Source organism: Akebia trifoliata, chromosome 14, assembly GCF_017979445.1.
Source record: "Akebia trifoliata isolate Shusen 1 chromosome 14, ASM1797944v1, whole genome shotgun sequence".
Classification (NCBI taxonomy): Eukaryota; Viridiplantae; Streptophyta; class Magnoliopsida; order Ranunculales; family Lardizabalaceae; genus Akebia; species Akebia trifoliata.
The window spans coordinates 31,324,778-31,334,346 of record NC_141388.1 but is presented as its reverse complement, the minus strand read 5'-3'; the positions used below and the strand labels follow the sequence as shown (position 1 = coordinate 31,334,346).

The window sequence follows — 9,569 nt, the reverse complement described above, 5'->3', positions numbered from 1 at the left end:
GTTCTCCCCGTAAAAATAGACCTTCCTCTTCATTTTTAGATCTTCCTCTTCCAGCCGAAAAAAAGATCTGATTTGCGTCTTCTTCTTCGTTTCACTCTTCGATCTGCCATCGAAACGAACTCATCTCGTTTCATCTCAAATAGATCTGAGTCATCGTCTTCTTCGTCTTCTGCCCTCTGCGTTCGAAGTCACCAACTTTAGTTCCTCTTCTGAACTCTACACATCTGAAAACTAGATCTGAGTTCGAGTTCGTCTTCTACCTTATGCGTTCGTCTTCTTTTTCATGTCTTCCTCTTCGATTCACGCCGACGAAGGTCACGGCTTCGTCTTCACTCTCTCTCTCTCTCAAAGGTAAGAAATCACAAAACCTTCTAACCTTTTTATTTTTTAATTTTTATTTTAAATTTCATGTTTTGCTAAATTTTATGTGTGTTTAACCCAACATATTGTTGATGAAGTAATGCTGCCAAAGACAAGGATTGTTCCTTTCTTTTTCTCAATCTTCCATCTTAGACTATTTTAGTAAACACGATTTTGATTTTTTTGAGAAAAGATCTTTTGCTTTTTATCTTTGAGTTTTGAAGAATACCTCTCAATGTTGCATATCAAGATTGCCTGGTAGATTGTTTTTGTAAGTAGCTATACAAACCTTTTCATTATATGATGAGTTAAAGTAGTTACATATTATATTATATAGATGAATAATGCTGAAGTGACCTTAAGATTGTACCTCATATCTCACTTTCCTGGTGTGGAAGTGTATAGGAATCATTGTCTAGGGTTCCTACATAATTCCACTCAGGAAAGTGAGATATGAGGTACAATCTTGAGGTCACTCCAGCATGACTCTATATAGATTATTTTTTAGATTATTACATAATGTTATTTCATAGAGGAAAAAATCTGTATGAATTAACCATCTAACAACATGAATCGTGATTCGAGTTTCTACAAGCTTCTTTTCTATCAACACTGCCCCCAAGAACATAAACCCAATTTGAGCATCCTTATTATTAGGGAAGCATAACGGTATGCATCATATGAAACAAAATATTGTATGATCTTATATCAGTAAATCAATTGTCAACTTGGGATTTTTTCCTTTTATTCTTCATTATCTGGTCAATCATCAGCTTCAAAAATGTTACCGGGGATGTTATTGGTTGGATGCTTCGCAGGTTTCACTTTAGATCTTGTTCATTTGACAGTTTAATTTTAGGTTCCATAGTTATACAGCATTCTCCGTAGCAGTCATGCCTCTTTACATGTTGACATCCATGGTTGCTGTTGTTGGTATTGTTTTGATTTTTTTTTTTTTTTTGAGGAGTCCACAGTTAATAGATATTGGTTGTCTTTGTTTTGTTGTTATGGAAGCCCACGCTGTTTCTTGGTGGAATAGTTACTTTGCTCCAAGAGAGTAAGAAAATGTCCTATCTGCCTAGAAAGTATATGTAACACGCATACAATGTGAGGGTAGGAGTTTGTATTTATTGTTTCCACTAAGGAGATTACTGCAGTACAGATCAGCCTATCAAGGGCAATGGCTTTCCAATCTCTTGGGTTTTTGTTGGATCATTACCTAATTTGTACTGACCTTTAAAAAGAATGTGATGGGTTGGGTAATATGATCATCTTATCAGATTGTTTGTTGACCCTACCGAATTCTTGCAATACTTTTAAACGTGCACCACAGGCTAGGAAGATAACCATTCCCTTCCTCAGGATTCAATGCTGTCTAACTTAATCATGAATTTGTTTCTAATTTTTCTTCCAACTATTCTCTTTCTCAACGTGCTCATTTTACCTATTGTCATTCTATGACTATGTTGTTTCTTTAATCTATTCAAGAAACATTATTGTGTTTCGCAATTTAAAAGAATACTTCTAAGCGCTTTGTGAAAATTTTTTCAATGGGGCTGCCCATTATCCTTTTCTTAAAAACCCAATGTTTATTGGTTTCAAAGTTTTTTCTATGTTCACTTTGTAATTTCTTTTGCTTACCAAAACAATTACAGGTTGTGGCAAGCCCTGCTGATCTCATAAAAGTGAGGATGCAAGCGGACGGTCGCTTGGTGAGTCAAGGCCTCCAACCAAGGTACACTGGTCCATTTGATGCTTTAAACAAAATTGTAAGAACAGAAGGTTTTAGGGGATTATGGCAAGGAGTTGTTCCCAATGTCCAGAGAGCATTTTTGGTAAATATGGGAGAGTTAGCCTGTTATGATCATGCGAAGCGTTTTGTTATCCAAAACCAGGTTTGTGAGGATAATATATATGCTCACACCTTGGCATCCATCATGTCAGGTCTTTCAGCAACTACTTTGAGTTGTCCAGCAGATGTTGTGAAAACAAGAATGATGAATCAGGCTGCAGGGAAAGAAGCTAGGTTATTGGAGATGATAACCTGGTCACAACTTGGAATTCATAACAAACCTGTAATGCATCAATGCCTTTGTTAGGACAATTTTGAGGGGAGAGAAAGATTGAAATGGTGTTCTAACTTTATGTGTATGTGGTACAGATTGGTCTTCTACATGTCGATGGGTACTATAATTATTTGAAGTCCTTGCAACTTGTTGCTGGTTTGACATTGGAACGAGATGGTGAAATTAGGAAAGCTGCTCTAAATACACTTGCTACTGCAAGGCCAAGAACCTGTGTCATGGGCAACATCCCTAAGTGTTTTCATGTGACAAATGATGAAATGCGAGATCACATTTTTCAGGTATTGGAACCTTTGGATCAGTTGTCTTCCATCACCATTTGTCTTTATGAGCAAAGATCATAACCACCTTTGATGTCATTCTATTTTGCTCTATTTGTTTCTAGTGTCTGTTACTGATGTTTTGGATGTTTGTATGTGATGTTGTGGAATTTTCCCAAACGGAAAATGGACATTAATTAATAGTTGACACCACTGTTGTAGGGATATTTTTTCTGAAATATGTTGCAGCGATGATTGTACCCAATACTGACTCTATCACTTTATTGTAATTGCAGGAAGATGTGAAGTTGCTGAAGCAAATGGAGTTGATGTGTATAGATTCTCCATCTCTTGGAGCAGGTTACTGCCTAGTATGTTCTTCAACTAGTATCTTGTGTGATAAAATTCTTAAATTTTCCTTTTTCCCTTAATTAAAATTCTTAAATTGCAAGATACATCATCATGTAATATTCTAACATAATCACTTGGCAAGGCATTACAATCAAGCAAAAGATAAAAAATCTTTTTCAATAGCATTTTAGACATGACATTATTCTCCATTAATGAATTTCTTTGACTTTTTGAATTTTAATTAAAAGAAGGCACTTTTAGACTTGATTAAAAAAAAAAAAAAAAAAAAGCTCGATAAGTGAACTCATCCAAGCTTGAACCTCAATGTATCCTACCCAAGGTTCATCATATAAAAGTGCAGATCCAAGAGCAAGAAATCTCTAAATGTAGATTGTTAGTTTTTTACTATGTTGTTTGGCATTAATTCATGCTTTTACATTAAAATTATCTTTCCCATCAAAACTCTTATTAGAATAAAAAACTAAAATATACCATGAACCCACCTAAAAATACATGCCATGAGTCCCCGAATCCCTTGTTTGTTGTTGGTTTTTTTTTTTTTCTCTTTATTTGTTGAAGTTGAAACCTATCACTCATGTTTGTGCAACGTAAGGCAAAAGTGATCTGGAAGAATTGGTCCAGACGAATTGATCCTTACATCTGCAGTGTACAGTGGATATCTGGATTCAGATTTTCTACATAAAAGGACAATCCATTTTCCATATTAGGCAATGTCATATTCACATGTTGGACTCGTTGTTTACAAGTGTAGATTGCACTCGAAAAGATAATGCAGAGGAGATACAAATTTAGGAGGTTGAGAAGACCTACCTAGCAAAACAAAAAGAATCAAATAAACAAAGAAGAGAATGTTGGTAGTCTTTCTAACACACTGAAAAAATTGAACTCAGTAAGAATCAAGTCCAGAATTAGGGAGGCTGGAAAAATCAGCCACAAGTGGTTTTTTGCTTTGTGATTGGAAATGTTGAGGGAGACAAGCATGTGGGAGCTTGCTTCAGCTAGAAAAAAGTCCAAGATCATTGAATATGGAACACAAAACAGACATAAATAGGGAAAGTCAATCGAGATGGTATGGTCCTGCGCAATGACAACCGATAACATCCTCAATTAGTAGAGAATCTACAACTTGAAGGTTCTAAAAGAGTAAGACAGCCCAAAAAAGATGTGGATTGAGGTAGTTAGAGTGGATATGAACGTAAGTGTATTAACGAAAGATCAGTAGAATCGAATGGAGGAACATGATAAATTCAGCTAATCCCAAAATTTTAGGATAAGCCTTCAATGATCATCATCGTCATGACTCATGATAACATTAACAAATTTAACTGCATAAAAGGGCCACAAGGTATTTAAGAGGGGAAAGGTAGCAATCATAGATTATGATTAACTTGCTGAAACTTTTATGGCCTACCAATCAAAACTGAAGAATGTAAGCAGGACTAGAAACATACGAATGCACTGAATAATCCCTCTTATTGCATATTGCTCTTTTGTTCGACAAACGAATGCTATTAATAATCCCTCTTATTGCATATTCGGGCATACAACAATCATTTGTGTGGTAAATAGCCAATTTATGATTATTTTTCTTGCACATCTCTTATTTTCTTTAGCAAAATATCTACACTAAAATGTTTATTTTGCCATTCTTCATCAGTAATGTGAAATCAGACCTGCATTGTTTTATAACCTTTTGCACTCAAACAACTTAAATTTGAGTTTTCCATGGTGTACTATTTTCTTTAGAGTTGGCCATGCAATCAAACACGCCTTTAAGAAAAGCAGGATTAACTTAAAAATGCTGGACATAGATATGGCTCCCATTTGAAGTTTCCAAGTAATATCAACTTTAGAAGACATGGTCATGTTTTGAGTTGTGTAGCTTTTCCTCTCTTAGCTTATCTACTACTTGAGCATTGGATTCTGATATCACTCTCGTAGTTGTATTTTCAATTAACTAATGATCTAGGATGTGTACACTTTAGACTGGCAAGCTGAAATTAGGAGATTTGAAAGGGGCATTGTTGGATGCGGACTTCACTATGCGGGATGGAGAGGCTAATGTGAAAGCCCTGTTCCGTCAAGGCCAGGTTAGTATCTTCCATTAATAGGAATTTTAAATTTTTGGGAGTCTGAGCTATTTTCAAATGCCAAGTTTATGGAGGCTTCATTATTTTATGTTTTTTCTGTTATGTAACTGTTTTGCATACACCCAAATTTAAAGATTCATCAACATAAAGCATTATCCCAAGATTTGGGGTTGGCCTAATGAATTTATCCCTCCATCTAATTCCTTGCCCTGAGCCATGATTTATTGTTGAAAGCGAGTTCCTCTCCGTTTTCATTATCTCAATCCATATTTGTTTGGGCTTTCCTTTCACTCTTGTATAATATTCAATATACAGATTTGTTTCTACTAATGTTCACTTTGCAATGGGTGCATGTGTTTGGAAGTGCAGCTGCACACTCAATGTTCAATCAGGTATTCTCTTTCATCAATGTTATTTTCAACTTTAAGCAGAATATCATGGTTGGGCATGACCTTTCCTTCCCATAAATGACCTGGTATTTTTCTCATGGACTATACTTACCTTCTATATTTTTGTGATCGTAGATTTAACCAATTGTTGCATGTTCAAAACATTTGCTTTCTACATTTTTTTAATCCCTTCCCAATCTTAAAATTTCTACACTTTTTGTTTTACATTTTAGCTCATTGCAGGAACCGACAATGGTTCCTTGAAATTATATGATATTTTTAATCCCTTCATGTGGTGGTTTCTCTTGTTTTGCATATGGAGAAGTTTTTATCTCGTAGAGAACATGTCTTCCCTCATCATAATGAAGATGGATTGCTAGCTTTTTTGAGTACTTTATGTGATCCTTACATGGTAAGTTAAGATCTCAACAAAATTTACTTTATTTTGGAACCCAGGATTTCCACATGAGTGTCCTAATAACATATATGCACCCCAGCTCAGAGTCTGAGCTCATCAAGGTATCTTTCTTACCTATTCTTTCTTCGCATTGTTGACTCTTTCGATTTTTCTGTGGGATGGCTAAGTTTTTCTGCGCCCATTGGCAGATCAACTTAATAGCATCCAGAAACTATGAAGAAGGGCATACTTACTGTCCATTCTCTCGTCCTTCCTATGGTATGGGAGGTTGATGTATGCATCTTCACACGTATAGAAACATATATGTAGTTATATGTATCAAAAGTATTAAAATAGAGGAGACCAGAGCATCAGACCAGACATGGGGGCATTAGTCTGTAAGTACATAATGTATTTGATTAGCGTCTAAGACTATGGTTTTGTTTATTATATTCCAAGCTTTTGATTTCATTTGTGATCAGCTGATATCCCATAATGAGTAACATTGGTGATTATAAATATTGGAATGTCTCTCATATTGGTGTTAGTGCTACTCTGTCAAGGCCAAGGGTTTCATAGAAAATGTATATATATGGATTTGGGATTTGCTTCATTACAAATAGGTTATATGTAATTTGAAACATGTTTTGTTTTCAGTGAAGATGAGGGGCATTTTGGTCTTTTCATATTGTTAGTTGGGGTCTAGGTCATCAATGTCAAAACATAGGGGTATCTTCAATATTCAGCAACATGTGAAGGGGGGCAGGTGTAAAATTTTTTTTTAAAAAAAAAATACCCTATAGCGACGGTCGCCGACCGTCGCTATATCCCTATTTTACCGTCTCTCTAGCCCGATGTTACAGTCGTTTTTTCCCGACTGTCTTGGACAGTCGTTTTTAAAAAACCACTCTTTTTAAACGGCTCTTTTTGCGACTGTAGGGGCAGTCGTTTTTGGCGCATTATGACGTAGTGTCAGTGGCGTAACCATATAGAATCCATAGTGGAATTAATGGCATAATCTAACTCGTAAGCAACATAATCGACTACAGAATCAACAAGATCCTATGCCTTTGTTGCCCCTGGCCGGGGCCCATCAACCATTCACCCCGAGAGGAGAGCTTAAGAGTTTTAAAAAGGGCAATGAATTAATGAATTGACCACCCGCAAGCTTATCTTAATTGAAAGGGCAGAACCATATAAAAAGCTCCAGGCCGCCCATGTTTGAAAAAGGCAAGGGCCCTGCCCTGTTTTAAAAAGTAAAAAGGAGAAGTCCTCCGACTCTGCAAGCACACGCTCGCAGGCTGGAGGCAGGGGATATTTATTCCTTCGGCCTACCGATTATCCCCTTTTGGTCAGGTTGCCTACGCTTGGTGAGGTTGCCTTAGCTCGCTCCGTCTTCCTGAGACGGATGCTCGCTGCGGCTGTAAGAGTGCTTTCACCTATACAAAAAGATTGTTTAACCATAAAATAAAAAAATGCCATTTTCGATTTGTTTACCTTAATCCATCAGGCAAGGGTCGGCGGCTCTCCTAGGGTTCCCTCAGCTAGAATTCCTAGGGAAGAGGATCAAGTTGGCCCTTGAGAATAGCTTGATGTACTATCTCCCTTCAACCCTTGTAGCGAAATGTAGCAAAAGGAAGGAAAATCCATGGACCGATCCCATAGTCTCCACCTAGTAAGAACTATGAGAATGGTAATTGCCAAGAGTAGAGTTCACAATAGTGGAGTTCCCCAAAGGGAAAAGTCCTGGAGCTCCCTCTCTTTTAAGACTTTGAGTTTGAGCGGGGAGGGTGAGGTGATAAGGGAATCGGCCAGCAGCGAAGAACTATTGAGTAATAAATGTATCACTAGAAATGGACGACTGATGTTTTTCTGCCAGACCCCATTCTTGTCCTCAGATCGAGCTACGAGCATGAGTAGGTAGGTGGCTAGGGGGGCTGGGCTGGGAAGGAAGGGGGAACCTTTCTTTTGCTTCACGCTAGATGAGATGATGATTAGTGGATCAAGGGAGGGGTGTGTGTATGCCGAGAGCTCGTTCCTCAATGAAGGGAAGTTTAGAAAGAGATTCATGCTTACTATAAAGGGGGCAGAGCCAACCGGTGACAATGGATGAGAGACGAAAGGCAAGTCCTTTCATTAAGCAAATATAGTACCACTAGAAAGATGAGTAGGTTTTGAAGCTCGAGTAGGAAACAGAGACAAAGCTAAGAGGCATAGGTAAGAGACCGGGACATTTGTTCTTTCGCTTATGGACCTATGACTACTCAGAAGATGAGGCAGGAAGTGATCCAGGAAGAAGGGTTCCACGGGTAGAAGACACACATATGTAGAATAATAAAGTAGAAAGTAAATAAAAAATAAAAGGAAAGGGGCCAGGTTTTCAACTTGATTGATGAAAGATCCAGAGGTTCAAAATAAGTAGGGTAGGGAGCTTGATCGCTTTGGATTCACGGGCTTGTTAGGCTAAAAAGAGCTTGATCATTATAGATTCAGGGCTCTTTGTATTAAATGGAGCTTGATCCCTTTGGATTCAAATAAATTTTTTTTTTTTTTTGGGTTAATGATGCTTTGGGATATATAAATTATTTTCTTAAATGATCTTTGGATGCATTGAAGACATGATGGGATAGATAAAAAGGAAAGAAAACTTCAATAGGATAGGATCAATTTAAGGTGTATATTATAAATGAGTTTAAAAAGTGGGATGGACTTGTACCAAAAGTGGGTCTTATAACAATGTGAATTCTGTCTAAGCGGGTCCAAATCCGTGTCTTGTGATGCCTATTGTTACTCCATGTAAAACAGTTGCTAGAAATCCCACATTAAGAAAACCTATATTGGAAATGCACTCACAAAAATCCTCTATAGAGGAAATACTTAGAAGAAGACCTCCATTTTTCTGCTCAAGACAAGTGATTGAGTTAATGTCCCCAACTACAATGGCAACATCAGAAGGAAGAACTTTTGACTAAATTTCTCCAAAAAATTCTTCTTTCTGACATCAAGTAACTTGCTCTCATGATACAAATTTTGAAGTACCATTCAAATAAGATTCAAGAATAATAAATTGATCATTAGACCGAATTCAAATTGCTAAGAGAAGGATTGCCAAACCAGAAAACCAAATCGAACCAATCTCATTGTTACAAAAAGATGAGGTAGCTTTAAGGAAATATTGGACTAAATATAAGTTATTTTGTTTCCTAGACATGGGTTCTAAACTAGCAATCAAAAGAGGGGCTTTCAATTGTTTTAATCTATCTAACGAGGAGGTATTATATTCCAAAATATGGCTTGAGTCGTCATTGGAACAATGAAAATACTTTGGACTTCGACCTATGACTTTTCTTTCCTGTAACCAACGAGAATACCTTGCAACCTAAGTCAACAAGGTCTCCAATTGGTATTAAGATTTTTGGTTTAACAAACGGGTTTTGGGTATGGTCCAAAACTCTAATGGATTTACGTATTGGAAACTGAACTAAAATAACATAAGGGGCTCCTTAGGATTTGATTCCTCTATTAACTCTTTACAATTTGCGTTGACAACAACTTCCTTAGTAATTATGCAACGACAATAAAATCCTTTAGATTCACTTTCACAAACGATTCCTTAG

The 9,569-nt window shown here is 36.9% G+C and overlaps 1 protein-coding gene across 9 annotated transcripts; it reads left to right on the top strand.

Moving 5' to 3' along the window:
* The first annotated feature begins 2,008 nt into the window (after window positions 1-2,008).
* Window positions 2,009-6,714, top strand: LOC147386765 (uncharacterized). 9 transcript variants are annotated; one of them, XM_086424260.1, is made up of 7 exons: window positions 2,009-2,095; window positions 2,305-2,435; window positions 2,522-2,725; window positions 3,001-3,075; window positions 5,062-5,166; window positions 5,881-5,967; window positions 6,141-6,433. In XM_086424260.1, the coding sequence occupies exons 2-7, from the start codon at window positions 2,355-2,357 to the stop codon at window positions 6,243-6,245; spliced, it is 657 nt and encodes a 218-aa protein (XP_086280386.1). In that variant the 5' UTR covers window positions 2,009-2,095; window positions 2,305-2,354; the 3' UTR covers window positions 6,246-6,433. The 9 variants fall into 9 exon arrangements, 7 of the variants coding, with proteins under 7 accessions (XP_086280386.1, XP_086280381.1, XP_086280380.1 ...); XR_015172262.1 differs by adding an exon at window positions 6,435-6,714 and having other exon boundaries at window positions 2,019-2,435; window positions 6,141-6,350; XR_015172263.1 differs by lacking the exon at window positions 5,881-5,967 and adding exons at window positions 5,536-5,558; window positions 6,012-6,074 and having other exon boundaries at window positions 2,019-2,435; window positions 6,162-6,433.
* The last annotated feature ends 2,855 nt before the right edge of the window (window positions 6,715-9,569 follow it).

Bases quoted from the DNA above. Each gene is read 5' to 3' on its own strand.
- LOC147386765 (XM_086424254.1), top strand. From the start codon at position 2,052: ATGCAAGCGGACGGTCGCTTGGTGAGTCAAGGCCTCCAACCAAGGTAC. The intron at 2,436-2,521 runs GTAATGCATCAA...TATGTGGTACAG, and splicing joins TTGGAATTCATAACAAACCT to ATTGGTCTTCTACATGTCGA. The intron at 2,726-3,000 runs GTATTGGAACCT...TTGTAATTGCAG, and splicing joins TGCGAGATCACATTTTTCAG to GAAGATGTGAAGTTGCTGAA.